The sequence below is a fragment of the Anabrus simplex genome, chromosome 9 (genome assembly GCF_040414725.1).
Source record: "Anabrus simplex isolate iqAnaSimp1 chromosome 9, ASM4041472v1, whole genome shotgun sequence".
Lineage (NCBI taxonomy): Eukaryota > Metazoa > Arthropoda > Insecta > Orthoptera > Tettigoniidae > Anabrus > Anabrus simplex.
This window is the reverse complement of record NC_090273.1, coordinates 69,835,937-69,851,548: the sequence shown is the minus strand read 5'-3', so window position 1 is coordinate 69,851,548 and position 15,612 is coordinate 69,835,937. Positions and strand designations below refer to the sequence as shown.

At 37.8% G+C, this 15,612-nt stretch overlaps 1 protein-coding gene across 1 annotated transcript in view; it reads left to right on the top strand.

Annotated features, from left to right (window-relative positions):
* The window catches only part of LOC136880867 (myosin-3), a 299,781-nt gene extending 284,524 nt beyond the window's left edge, over positions 1–15,257 (top strand). The window contains exons 38-39 of the mRNA XM_067153408.2: positions 4,532–4,693; positions 14,645–15,257. Of these exons, the coding sequence (XP_067009509.2) occupies positions 4,532–4,693; positions 14,645–14,806 (324 nt within the window). The 3' untranslated portion in view covers positions 14,807–15,257. The remainder of the gene's footprint in view (positions 1–4,531; positions 4,694–14,644) is intronic.
* The last annotated feature ends 355 nt before the right edge of the window (positions 15,258–15,612 follow it).

The following is a 15,612-nucleotide window of genomic DNA, read 5'->3' as shown; positions in this document are numbered from 1 at the left end:
GAATGTCGCACCAGAGTTCTGCTTGTTGTAACCTCTCCGATTACACAATTCTAATAAAATAATAATGTTAAAATAATAAAAGGTTTATGATAAACATTATGAATTAAAACATAGTAAAAACATTACAAGAAACTCAAGTTCTTGGACTCGAAGTAGCATAAAACATAAACAACAGATTGGGAAACATGACAACAACAAGAAGGATATGGAAGACGGCATAGACCCTACGGGGTAATGGAATGTATTTGTCATGGTCGAAGAATTAAAACATGGTAATTGCCCTTGACTTTCTTTTTAAGTGAACAAAATAAATTAAAAGAAGGATGAACCAAAAAAAAAAAAAGAAATCATCAATGAAAGAACTAAACAAACTCATTTAGAAGGTTAAAGTGTTAACTGCGCCTGCAGATATGGACTACATACAAATAAAACTTTCCAGTTACACAAAAGAATACAGAAAGAACTGAACAAAACTCATTTATGAGATAAATGTTAATTGCGCCTTCAGGTATGTGCACTACACCAAAGAAATTTTACATGATGATTTTTAACGAGGGATAATCCCATTTTACCAAATTAAGAAAAAAAGAAAAAATTAAATCTCTACACAGAGGCACAATAAACTTGCGTCAGTACAAAAACGCTTCTAGAGAGAGCATAGATTCAACTTGTTCGTGTTATATCAAGCTGAACTATGAGAGGCAAACCCAAGGAAAAGTTAAATTACATGTTTTTTACAAGGTTAAAAAAAAAAAAAAGGAAAGGGGAATTGCCTCCGAAGACTAAATTACACATGCTTAGCTGAAAAGCTGTCATTTTGATAATTTAATGGCAAATGTGAACTCCAAAGGTAAACTCCTACGCAAAGAAGGAAAAATTACATTTACACAAGTTAATGTCCGAAAAACAAGAAGAAATAGTGTTTACCCCGAGACAGGCATTACACGACGGGACTGATGCAGGAGCGCAACCACTCACTAGGCTGGTCAAGAACGAAAGAACGAAAGACAGGGAGGCAACCTTCACTTCCACAAAGGAGCAGAAGAGGTCGGGAAGCAGGAAATGGTGCAAGCACCCAAGTGACCAATCAGGATACAGAATTTACTCTCGACTTTCACATTCGCCAGTAATATTCTTTTTTATTTTCACCAATTAGAAGTCTCTTCATTTCCGCTGACCAATGTTCGAGAGTTCTTTGACGCAACAGTAAGCAAAAGGAAATGTGCTTCTATAAACGGCACATGTAGTTATAGTCTGTTTCACAATTTAGATGCAAAAACATTTCACATATTAATAATAATTATTATTATTACATGCACAAAAAAATTAAAATATTTTTCTTCCAATGGTTTAAAAGTCCAAAATAGATAATGTCTTACAACACCATAAATGAAAAAAAATTTTTTTATACAATAGTTGGAGAGGCTTCCATCATTTCCCCGCTGCTGTCCCAAAACCGGCCACACTTGTGATATTTGTAAACAGATCTACAGAAGAAGTCCGATAGTCTGGCACGATCGGGACCGGCCCGGAGCCGGATTACCGAAAATGCCGTACTATCGAGCAGTACCTCTTACTACGATATAAGTTAAGGCGTACTGTGAAAACAGCTGTAACACGGCGTTTTGCAGTAAAATGTTGATCAGCAGAATCATTAGTTTAATAACACACTCCTCTTTTGTTTCTTATTGACATTCCATAATAATGCCGAAGTTCATCGATATGTTTGTAAGTCTTCCTTCACCATTTAGTCTTTCCATCTACGACTTCTCTTTTCCTTCTGTCCGCTTCAGTTTTTGAAGGCATGTTTCCATCCATTCTTGAACGTGGCCCATACATTCAATGTTTCAAATCTGGTTTTTTTTAATCATATGGTTGGGTTTCCAGTACTCAGTGTAGCACACAGCCTTCCAGACTAAATATTTCCTGAGATAGAGATATTTACGTAAGTCAATGCATAACAACTGGATTGTATCAGATACATTTGCACTATTAACTTTGAAATAATAAAAAAACTACATTTCCAATTGTTTCGACAAATAATGCATCAAATTGTTCAGGAGAGATCATTATTAAGAGATAATAACATTAAAAATCCTGGAATGATGCCAGACCATCGGGCGTTACGGACTGCTGGATGCTGGACTAATGGAATTCTACTGTACTGTTGGTGTAATTGTGACAGATGTATTTCAGAATGAATGAAAACATTCTTATCCTAAAAGCAACATTTAAACATGATATTTTTGTCTGCGTATTTCAGAGCTCCGACTGCTTTTTCACTTACCGTGAAGCTTTATCCTGGCCCCATTTACTCGCAATACAGGCCGATACTGGAAAGTAGAATAAGGTTGAGGGTTGAGAATCAGATACAGGAAAATCAGTTTGGTTTCAGAAGTGGAAGGTCAACAATAGAGCCCATTTTCATTATGAGACAACTAATGGAAAAGCATTGGGAGTACAGGAATGATATGGTGATGACATTCATTGACATTGAAAAGGCATATAACAGTGTCCCCAAGAAGAAAGTTTGGGACAGTCTGGTGCAAAAAGGAATTGGACAGGGATTAATAAAAATGATCATGGCAGTGTATAAGGAATGTTGTAGTTGCGTGCAAACACAAGTTGGCAGGGCAAGTTGGTTCAAAATAACTAGTGGGCTGAGACAGGGAAGTGTTCTATCACCAATCCTGTTTACAATAGTAATGGATGACATCATGAGAACAGCAAAAGCAGCATATGGAGGAAGAGAAATGAACATTATGTTATTTGCAGATGATATTGTGATTTGGGGAGAAGACGACAGGAAGGTTCAAGAACAGCTGAATGTGGTGAATGGAAAGATCGATGAATGTGGATTGAAAATAAGTGTAGAAAAGAGTAAAACTCTTGTTATGACTAGAGGTGAGAAAGAAGGGAAAGGTCAGATTAGATTTGCAGACAAGCCCCTGGAAGTAGTGGAAACATTTAAATACCTGGGGAGTGAATTAATGGAGAATGCTCGACTGGATGCCGAGATTAGTAAAAGGATTCAAGCTGGAAGTTGTTTCTATCATAGTGTAAGAAACATGTTATGGGACAAAGATGTGCCAACAGAAGCAAAGGATACTATATACAAGATGTATTACGTACCCATAACAACTTATGGAGCAGAAACTTGGACAATGACAAAGAAGAATGAAAGTCGAATACAGGCAGCTGAAATGAAGTTCTTGAGGAGTATGATACAGAAGAGTAGAAGAGACAAAATAAGGAATGAAAAAATCCGGGAAGAAATTGGAGTGGAAAAAATGAATGATAGAATAGAGAAGAGCCGACTAAGATGGTTTGGGCACATAAAGCGGATGAGCAATGAAAGAATGCCTAAAAAGGTGATCGAAATGCAAATGCAAGGAAGGAGAGGCCGTGGACGACCACGATTGAGATGGAAGGATACCATCCAACGCCGCATTATAGAAAGAAACCTGGACTGGGACACAGTGTTGGAGGAGGAATGGTGGAAAGACCGAAGAAAGTGGAGAGGAACCATATTTGCCCCTACCTGGCTACAGCTGGATAAAAGGAAATGATGATGATGATGATGATGATGACAGGCCGATACATTTCAATTGGTGAAAATATTCTTGGAATAGTTACTTTTAAACGCGTGTGCTGATGATGTAACTGTGATATGTGTATTTCATATCGACTGCAAAATCTTAACCTAAAAGCAGCCTTTAAACATGATTATTGGGCGCGAATTTAAATGTTCCAACTGTTCCTTCATGTTCCATGCAGCTTTACACTAGCTGTAACTACACACAGCATGTTAGGTACAGGCACTTTCCCACTGATGCGGAGCATGCCATGTTACCTCATAAAGTTATGTCTTGCGTGCAGTTACAGTTCCGTGTGTCATGTGCCGGCACAGTGTACCGAAACACTCCACCTCAAGCTCCTAATGTTTCGGAACAGTTGTAGCTTTTGTACTTTACTGGCTGATAACGATCTGTGGCTTCAGCAAAGACTGGTGCAGCATCTAATTTATATCAAACTGTGTGTGCATATATGAGAGGCCAAGCAATGTAATCACCATCACTACATAGCATTCCGATGATTACAGTTCATTTCTCTGGGCAGCAGCCACCTTGGTAGAAGATACCTAGTCTGCAAACCAGAGTAATTAATGAGACATGGGTAAAATTTTCTGCTCTGCCAGGAATCAAACCCAAGACCATTTGAATAAATGGCTGGAATGCAGGATATTCAGCCAAGGAGTGAGAGCTCAACATAACTGCTGGGTATTTTTCTAGTGGTACTAAAGACACAGTTCTTTGGCCCTTGAGGAGCTTAATAATCTGCTCAGAAGTGAATGGTAAAGTAGGAAAATAAGCTCTTTTCTGATGTAGATTAAGGTTGAGAGGCTTGTATATATTTCCCCTGCTGTAGCTGTTGGTTTGGAGAATACAATTTATAGGTATCTAGGTGTGACATATACTTTTTTGTAGCACTGGTATATCTTGTTATTTATCATTTTTATTTTTATTTTCAGTGCCCAGAATGGGATGGTTACTTTGCAGTCCAAGGAGCTTGTAATGCCTATGTCATGTGCAATGAGGGACGTCCCACGCTCAAGAAATGTCCTCCTGGGAGACATTTTAACCTAGAAGCGAAACATTGTGACTATCCCGAATATGCAAACTGTGAATTTGTTGTGAGTACATTTAGTATCATATTTAGCCTATATGCAAGTAAATTTAGGAAATGGCTGCTGTTATTGTAGTTGTCATTGTCATCATCAGTCACTGTTGATCTACATTTAGGGCTGTTGCCCAGGCGGCAGATTCCCTGTCAGTTGTTTACCTAGTTTTTTCTTCAGTGATTTCAAAGTAGTCGGAAATTTATCAAACACCCCCCTAATTCCTCTCCAATAAATTAATATTTGCTCTAATTTGTCCTCTTTAATTCCAGTTTTATCTTCATATTAAGATATTTCCTACTTTTAAAAACAGCATTCAGTCTTGTTCATCTACTAATGTCATACCACGCCACCTCTCCACTGACAGATTGGAACATACTGCTTACTCCCAAGTTTTCCCAGCTCAAAGATTGTAACATTCTTGTAACTTTACTCTTTCAACAGAAATACCTAGAACAAATCGTGTTACTTTCCTTTGGATCTTTTCCATTTCTCGTATCTAGTAATCCTGGTGAGGGTCTCATACACTACAACCATACTCTAATTGGGGTCTTAGCAAAGACTTCCAGTATATATGCCCTCTCCTATTCATCCTTACAACAACCCCTAAATACCCTCATAACCATTTTAAGAGATTTGTAACCTCTATTTACAATCCCAATTACGTCACTACCCAGATCAGTAATCACCCTCCACCCCCGAGAAAATTGTTGAGTCAAGTCCGAACCACGCACCTTCCTTCTCGATAATGATAACCCCCTGTGCCCTTCTCGACAGCAGTCTATTCTAAAGTATATCATACTACACAATAACATTTGCACACAACCTGTTAGTTCTGTGATAAAACATTCCTTGTAGCTTGTTTCTCACGCAGCAGCTGCTTTTCAGTGTAGGTTTTCTTGAAGCATCCTTTCCCTGTGATGAAATTTTCGTCTTCTGAACCACAAGCGATTCCAGTGTAGATGTGCTTAATATAGGTTTCAATTCTTTCTCATTCTCTCTGTCAACTGGCAGGTACACTTAAAATAGCAACTACTCTGAAGGATTTATAGTGGAGAAGAGCAGAGCCGGAGCTCCTTCATTCACAATAAATTTCACAACACTTAAGGGTGGCAAAAGGAAGTGGCGATTGAATAAGTATTGTTGCCAGCTCACAAGTATTGACATGAGGATGGTTTAGGAGAAAGGCTTGAAAGGATTGAACAGTTTCCCTTCTTTTCTTTTTCTCCGTAGAAAATGATTATTTTTGTGATAATTTCAGCTTTTCCGTTATAACTCCCCCTTTGATCGTAATGCCGTAATCGTGAGGTGTAATCCGTAATAATTATGGACAATCCATAATAGTTGGCACCTCTGGCATTACCCCAATGAAGATATTTCCTTATATTGACACCTAGGTACCTATAGTGATCCCCATAAATTACTGTCATCCTATCACTGAGAGGACTTCTTTTCTTTGTGAAACTTACAACTTGACTTTTCATCCCGTGCTGTCTATCTCACAACTTCGACAAGGTCTTTTTGCAGCTGCTTACAATTCTATAACTTATTTACTACTCCATACAGTATAACGTCATCTGCAAAAAGCCTTATCTGTGATTCCAGTTCCTTATTCATAACTCATAAAACACAGATATCAAATAACACTGCCTTGCAGGACACCCTTCTCAATCATTGTAGATCACCTACTCTAGTTCTCTCTACTATGTTTTAGAAATTTGGCCACTCCTTCAGTCACTTTTTTGCCTAATGCAATAGCCCTCATTTGTTAATAATCTTCCATTATCTACCTTGTCCAAAGTCTTGGATAGATCAATAGAGATACAGTCCATTTGACCTCCTAAATCTAAAATATCTGTTATATCATGCTGGTATCCTACAATCTGAGCCTCCCAGGAATAACCTTTCCTAATCCCAAACTGCCTTCTATCAAACCAATTAGTAATTTCACAAATATATCTGATATAATCAGAAACAATTCTTTTACAGAGCTTACATGTAACACACATCAAGCTGGCTTGCCTGTAATTATCTGCTTTATGTTTATCACCCTTTCCTTTGTATTCTGGGACTACTATAACAACTCCCCATTCATTTGGTATAGTTCCTCCATTCAAACAGCATATATGTACTTCAGATTTGGTACTATCTCCTAACCCATAGCCTTTAGTATATCCCCAGAAATCTTATCCATTCCATCTGCCTTTCTAGTTTTCAACTCTTGTATCATTTTGTAAGTATCTTTGTTATCATTGGTAAAGTTTAGTACTTTGTTAGCATTAGTCACTTCCTCTAAGTGGACATCATCCTTATATCAAACTATCTTTACCTACTGCTGACTAACTACCTCTGCCTTCTGTAAATCGTCACATATACACTGCCCTTCCATTTTTCACTAAAACTCGTATGACTGCCAATTATGTCTGCAAACACATTATTCTTAGCTGATTTCTTTGCTAAATTCAATTTCTTGCTAAATTCTTCAATGTCTCCTTGCTTACAAAACCATTCACAACTGTACATTTTTCTAACCTGCACTTCCTCCTTAATCTCTTTATTTCTCTGTTATAATACAGTGGATCTTTGCCATTCCTTTCTGTTTTCACACTTCTGAACAACTGTTTTAAACCCATCCCAGAGGCTTTTTATATATTTCATCCTTACATAATGTATACATACAACATTTGCACTGTTTTAAAGCACTACACCTCAACAGAGTTTTGAATGATGCTACAAAGTAGATTCTGAAACTTAATATGCCCCATTTACTGATACATGCCACATAGACAAGTATGAGACTTTGATAACACTAATAGTTACTTTACTTTCAGTAGGCTGTACACAGAAATATGTTGCCCAGTGGTCATATTTCACAGAATAGAGAAAAGCAAAAAGAGACACGATATATTCATTAGTTAGAAGAAAGATGTATTTTGATACATACACGTACATTTGCCAAAAGGTTTAGAAAATTTGAGAGACGACAGCATTGAGAACGAAGAATGAAACACTTATAATCATCAACCATTCTTCTCCTAGTTTGCTGTCCTCTTAACCCTCTTACTGCCAGGTGATAATGCAAAGATGTGTTTTAAACTTCCCAGCCAATGTTTGTGAAGAATGCAGGTTTTCAGGAAGAAGGTATATTTTCTCTGCCTTTAACTGATTGAGGTCTGAATTTATTCCAGACTTGTTTGACCCCTGTGACTGAATATTTCTTAGCTTAGTTCTACTATAAGGGATGACTGTCTGAAAGACCAGAACACTGGAATATTTACTGTTATTTGTTTTGTTTTTTTCCTAAATTAAAAATAGGTTTAGTATGGCCAAACTGACAACTGAATACAACATTTCAGGGGCATCCAAAGTTTTTCTTTGTGTAGTAAGTTTTGAAACAGTCTTCCAAATGAAGAGAAACAAGGCACTTCTTGCACTGGAATATAAAGCTTTCTTTGTGCCCAAGTAATCATTTAGGTTAGGTTTCGTTTTCTATGACATTATTATGATGAGGGTGATATAAGCCTTCATTTCATGTACAGATATATCTTTCTATGTATTACCACAATCCCTGCCAGACAGAAATGCATTGTGTGCATATTTATTAGTTTCGTTGAAGATCTCCATCCAGAAATCATCGCCCAAGAATTGACTAAATCCATCTAACTCTGTTCCAGATTCAAACAGTTGTCCAGAAATCAAGGGATTGACTCTGCATTGACTCCTGAAATGGAATTTTACTGGATTATTCGACTCATGAATCCAGGCCCAATCACTCATGCGTACATCACTTTCGCTTATACACTCCTCAGTATTCTCACTGCTTTCACTCAATCATGTATAACACAGTCACTTTCATTTAGAACTTCAATCACCCACTCATAAAATTCACCAGATTTGATAGATTTTATTGCGTTCAGACCTTGGCGCCGCCATGATCGCAATATAAACAAACCTCACGCGTACCGGTACCTGAAAAGATATCCACCAAAGATAAAATACTTACATGAAATAATCAGTAGTGGTCAAGGAACTTCCAAACACTTCAGTACAAACTACAGATATCAATTATCAGCACTATCTATATTTATGAATAGCTGCCTCTGTGGATTCGTGGTAGAGTGTCGGCCTCCGGATCCCAAGATAGCGGGTTCGAACCCGGCAGAGGTAGTCGGATTTTTGAAGGGCGGAAAAAAGTCCATTCGACACTCCATGTCGTACGATGTCGGCATGTAAAAGATCTCTGGTGATACATTTGGTATTTACCCGACAAAATTAATTCAATCTCAGCCATAGACGCCCAAGAGAGATCCGGTTTACTCTAGGTCCGCTAGATGGCAGACAGAGTAAACCGGAACGTCGAAATTGACGAGCAGACAGCCAGATGGCGTCAAATCGAAATGTCTGCAAAACGGCAGCTGAGGCCATACGATTATTATTATTATTATTATTTATGAATAAGTAATTTGAGATTTAAATGCTGGACGGGTAGCACCCGTCTTTCGTCATTATGGCAATTAGGAGCCGAGGACGGGCAGTGCCCGTCTTTCGTCTCCAATCGATTAATGAAACTAAACTTTGCCAGATTGTGAAGAACATAATTCTGTAAGTTTTAATGACATATAAGATTTATTTTTGATTTTAAGAAATAATTTCTTTTAGAATTCCAAATTATGCAAACAAAAATTTTGAAATTTGACTCATTTTAAGACCACTGAACTAAAAGAACAATAAAAATGAGTATTGAAAGTTATAAACACGTTATAAGAAACATGATATACTTAACTATTTAGAAAATTATTAACAGGATGCCAAAATTTCATAAAAACTAGGACATGGAAAAAGCAAGGAAGAATGTTATTGTTGTTATTAATATTATTATTATTCTTCCCTCTGTGAATCAATGATAGAGTCCAGGCCTACAAATCTCAGCATCACAGGATCAAATCCGCCAGAAGTAGTTGGATGTTTCAAGGTTGGGAAAATTCCATTCGGCACTTCATGTCGAGGATGGCGACGTGTATAAGATCTCTGGTGACATATTTGATGTTTATCCATTGAAATGAGTTAAAACCATCACTTGACTCATTAACGAGCATATCTTGGATTGCGTTGTCTGACAAGCGCTTGCTACTCTCGAACACCATGCTTGCGTCTGTAGGGCAAGAAAATAAATCATGGAACAAACAGCAATGTAAATTTATGATAATATATATATATATTTCTAAAACAAAACAGAAAGATCATCTGTCCAGCATTCCAGTTGTCCACAAGGGTTCAGAAGAAACTGACACAACTATAAATATTTGTAATTACATAAAACTACACACTCAATTTTTTATACTCCATGATACAATGCAAAATATTAAGTGAATCTTTCAAAATATTTGTACAGATGTCATCTATCTCATTTTCAGTAATGCCGAGTTCTCCCATGCTTAAAAGCTGTTCCCTGAGCTTCTAAGTAAAAATCCTTTATGTTCAAGTTATATCTCTCACCAGATGCAAGGTATGCATGGATAGTAGATAGCCTTCTCATCAATGCAAACTGCTTGCTGGTTTTCCTGTTCCATTTGCACCATTGGGTATAAAATCAGGCATCCTTTCTATTTCCTCTCAATGCAGATTAAGCCAGCTTGACAATTTCTACCATCTTCTGAAGCACAAACCACTTCCTCATAAACTTCCCAGTGTAATTTACATAGTGATGCAGCAGTTGAAGAGTGCACTCTATGATGACTAATTTTTCTCTACAATTTACCCTTAAAACTCTGAACGTGATCAAACTTCTCCAGTTCTCCACATCCTGGGTGTCTACACAATGTTGTGTGTTGGTCCTTCCAGGTACCACACTCACCATTGAGATGTTACAGGATCTCTTTATGGAATTAGCCTATTGGGAGCAGAATAAGCCTTTCCTGCTGTTCACCCACAAATTAGTCTTGAGATCTTGCCCATAAACTTCAACTCCTTTCCCTTTATGAGGAAGTTTGCACCATGCTTCATAAGATGGATACAAAATGGGATGAGGAATCTAACACCTGAACTTTGAGGTTGTGTCCTCATTGAGTGGAATAATCCAAATATCACAGTATATTTTCCTTTTCTGCCTAAGATCTCCGCAGATGGTCAGATGGTCATTGTCAATTTGGACCAGCCTTTGGGCGATGTTGAACCACTGTATATACACTTCCCATTTGGCCTTAGTCCGACTCGTTGGTTGAATGGTCAGTGTACTGGCCTTCGGTTCAGAGGGTCTCGGGTTCGATCCCCAGCTGGGTCAGGGATTTTAACCTTAATTGGTTAATTCCATTGGCTCGAGGGCTGGGTGTTTGTGCTGTCCCCAACATCCCTGCAACTCACACCACGCATAACACTATCCTCCACTACAATAACACTCAGTTACCTACTACACATGGCAGATGCCACCCAGCCTCATCGGAGGGTCTGCCTTTCAAGGGCTGCACCCGGCTAGAAATAGCCACACAAAATTATTATTATTCGGTCTTAATTAAACCCAGCCCCTCGAGCATTCCTGGGGGATATATCATCTCATTGGAACAGTTCTGTGGTAACCCTTTTATATACCGGTACTTTACAGTTAATTGCAAAAGTCTGTCAGTGTCCACCAGAAAATGTGATGAAATTTTACTTAATGGAGTACTCTGAAGTGGATAAATCAAACTTGATCGTATTTACTGGTTAATTATATTTAATTTTTGGCCTGATTTTAGTAGACAGGAAATTGTCAGGGAATTTAGATCTTATTCTAATAATTTTGGTCTGGTCAAGTGCAGTTTTATCTTCGAAACTTACACAAAGATATTTGATTGTTTCCTCAGACTGTATACCTTCCAAAGTAGTTGATCTTACAGTAATTACTATTCCTTGGCAAAGGTGTTCTTTGATGTTCATGATTTTGCATTTTGAAATTAGTAAGTCTGATGCCAAATAAAATACTCAAAGCAATATTTAGGAGTGACTAAGGAGATGTTTTGTCTTTTGCTACCAAAACAATATCATCAGCAAAAGCTAAAGCTGAAATATTGTTAAGTTTAGATGAAAGTTGGTACCCAAATACTTCATCTGTCGGGCTGAGTGGCTCAGACAGTTGAGCCGCTGGCCTTCTGGCCCCAACTTGGCAGGTTCGATCGTGGCTCAGTCCGGTGGTATTTGAAGGTGCTCAAATACGGCAACCTCATGTCTGTAGATTTACTGGCATGTAAAAGAACTTGTGCGGGACTAAATTCCAGCACCTCGGTGTCTCCGAAAACCATAAAAGTAGTTAGTGGGACGTAAAGCAAATAACATTATTATTAATACGTCATCTGTCAGTTCTCTGATGGTATCATCAATGGCCAGATTAAATAATACTGGGGAAATGGGAGATCCTTGAGCAACACCTTTCTGGAGCTCTATTCTAACCGTTTCCTTTATGCCATATTCTGCTTCGATATTATTCCCTGAAATAAGGACAGTCACCAAGTCTCTTAGGTTGTTAGGCATGTTTATACGATTATGACATCTTTTGAGATGTTCGTGATGTTTGAAACATCAAGGAATTTAATATTGAAAAACAAGAGAAAGCCACCAGTGTATGTTTACTTGACACTTGCCAATAGTTATGACAGCATGACGCCATTTTCAGTCCATAAGGCCCACTATGATTCAAGAAGCATTGAGTCGCTCAGAGTAATGCTGGCAAGTTCCGTGAATTTTCTTAGGATCATTCTCAGTGACTGGCACTAAGAGGGTTCATCTGTTGATCATTTGGAGTTAATATCTTTTCCTAGGTCTTCCCTTTATCCTTTTAGCACAAATTTAGCCTTCAAAGATGTTCAGTAGGAATTTGTTATGTCTGAAGATGTGGGACAGTTGCCTTTCTTTCATCGATCATCTGAAAAATTTCATCATTTCATTTTTTCTTTCCTCCCAATTACTTGTCAAAATGAATTAAAGGCTCAGGAAAAGGTTGCCAATAGAGATCCATTTCTCTGCCATCTGGTAAAGTAAAATAAATCATTGAATAGCAAACTTGGTGCACTGACAGCCAAACTAGCAACAGATCAGAATGTCTCCAAATGATCATATTTATTTATTTATTTATTTATTTAAATTTAATTGCAAATAAGCACATTTAGGACTATGCAGATTACTTGGAGGAATTTGTTTCCCGTAATTTCTTCTTCTTCCTCTATTATTATTATTATTATTATTATTATTATTATTATTATTCAAGGAGTTCCTGGATCAGGCTGAGGATCATTGGCCTCCATCCACTTCTTGCACCTCTGTGGAAACACAAGAAATGTGCAGTTGCTTCTGGGGTACTCATTAGATCTTTGTGCTGATCAACTTTAACCCTTCATATATGACGGGTTGCCACATTCAAAGGCATTTTATACAAGTATCAAGTTTCAGTTGGCCATGCAGTTAGGGTCACACAGCTGTGAGTAAGGCATCCAGGAGATAGTCGGTTCGAACCCCACTGTCAGCAGCCCTGAAGATGGTTTTCCATGGTTTCCCATTTTCACACCAGGCAAATGCTGGGACTGTACCTTAATTAAGGCCACAGCCACTTCTTTCCCACTCCTAGGCCTTTCCTCTCCCATCGTCGCCATAAGACCTATCTGTGTCGGTTTGACATAAAGCAAATTATAAAAAAAAAAAGAGTTTCAGTGAGGCCGCCTCTAACCTGGAGAACAGACAATGCCTGCTGAACGTCAGTAGCATTTCTTCCGTTGGGGGACCAGAACCCAACTTAAGGAGCCTCCTCCACCCAAAGCCATTACCTCCTTTAGAGAGTTAGGTTATTTACCACCATCCAACACTGTGTTGAGTCACTGGCTGTATGATCTACTCCATGGCATAGCAGGTAACATGGCCAGATTATTAAACACTAGATCTCGCCAGCAAAGGCAATTATCATCATCATCATCATCATCATCATCTCTTCCTAGAGCTCTCTTGCTATTTCCCTCTATATTTGTTTGTTCACTTCCCTTATTTATCTGTTATGTCTTTCTGGTGATTCCTTAACTAGTTTTAATTCTCTCTTCCACTCCATTGTTCCTTTCCTTTTTTTCAACTGGAAGAATGAATTGGATGGTGTCATACATCACTTGACCAAGTGCCAAAAATAGATTCTGAGATATTTACACAAACCTAAAATCCTGTGTATTAATTCATCTTTCTTGTGAAATGTCAAGTATTATATGTCAAAATAAAGATAAAGGCATGAATTTTCTTTTTCAAAAAAGGCTTTCACAGCCGCAGATCTTAAAATCACAGGAATAGAACCAGCTTTTGGGTGGTTAGGCCGTGTGCATTATGCAGAGTTTCGTCCAGACGTGCCATTTAGACTCATCAGCTGGAATATATTGTCATAATCTGAGGCAATGGTACTTGATCTTTTGATGCTTGACTGTTGTTCCTTTAGTTGTTTTGTTTGTTTTTGTTTTGCATCACCTACTAACCAACAAAATTGTTATGTACTGATTCAGTTTGACTTTAAAAAATTCAGTGCAGTGTAGCAAATGGTATTTTTTAACAAATTTTAATGCTCATTTAAGTACAGGATTTTAGTCTATCAAATACGGTATCATGTATTATATTGATCATATTTGTCTACAGACCTCTTTCACAAATGCATGAAATTTTGTTACATAATTCAGACTAAGAAATGGCTGTTATTCACTTGATGCAAACCTTTAATTTATGATTGAGGGGTTGGCTTTTTGTCAGAATTAATTTCCCACGAAACCATGTTGAGAACAAAAGTTCAAACAATAAACTATATAACGTTGATACCTTTAGCTACCAGGTGGGGCAAAAAAACTAAAAATAAAAAAATAAAAAAAGTCAATTTTGTAACTTGGTCAGTTGATGCATAACAACATCCAATTACAATCAGATGTTAATGATTTATCTGATGGATTGAAGGATAAGAAGTTTTTTTGAATGTTACAGTGTCCTGAGAGTGATGGGCTGTTTGCTTACCGTGGACACTGTGACTCATATATTCACTGCGAGAACGGTAAGCCCCACATAGATACCTGCCCCCCAGGGCTCCTCTTCAATATTGAAACAGCTGTGTGCGATCTGGCAGATAATGTCCGTTGCTATGGCTGACTGGAGCGAATTCTTCAACTGGCTGCTTAAGACTTAGAACTGATCATGCTTCACTGGCTGTTAGACTTAGAACTGATCATGCTTCATGTTCTTGATGGAGTTGCTAACACTGAAACATATTGTTGTTTAAAACTTTTGTACTGTACTAAGTATAATTATCATCAAATTTAACTTGCAACTTGTAATTGGCATTCTATTTTCCATTTCCAACCATAGGATCATTTTTTGCTCTCTTGTAAAATTAGGTTTTTGTTATATACAAGGTCTCTATTCTTAACCAAGGATATCTACCATTATTCACTGCAAATGAATGTAATGTTGGGTGATTGAAGAGAAGTTTGCTATCATTCTAAAAGATTTTTTAAAAAATTATCAATTGCTGCTTATTTTGGACCTATGGTGAGATTGGTTGTATTCAACTGTCGGAGAATTATTACAGTCTCTGCAGGATTGCGGGTAATTTCATTATGGCCTGGGTCTCTCTCTTCTTCCTCATAGACCCTTCTATTCTCTCATTCTATATCTGAGATTTTCAGTGTCCTCTTCCTTTGTCTCCTTTACTGACATTTTTCTATCCCCACCCTGTACCTTTCTTTATCATTGAGCTGTGGCATGTTGGTTGGTGTGAACTTATTTCTCCAGTTCTGATACCCCACTCTCACAAGGCGAGGCCGCAGCTTTGGGTCACCAATATCATTCAGACAGCGTGGGGTTAAGACATGTAAAAAATAAAAAAACATATACATGTTTGAGGGTTCATGCCATTGGCCTTTTTTTTTAATGATAAAACAGCCAGCATACGTTTT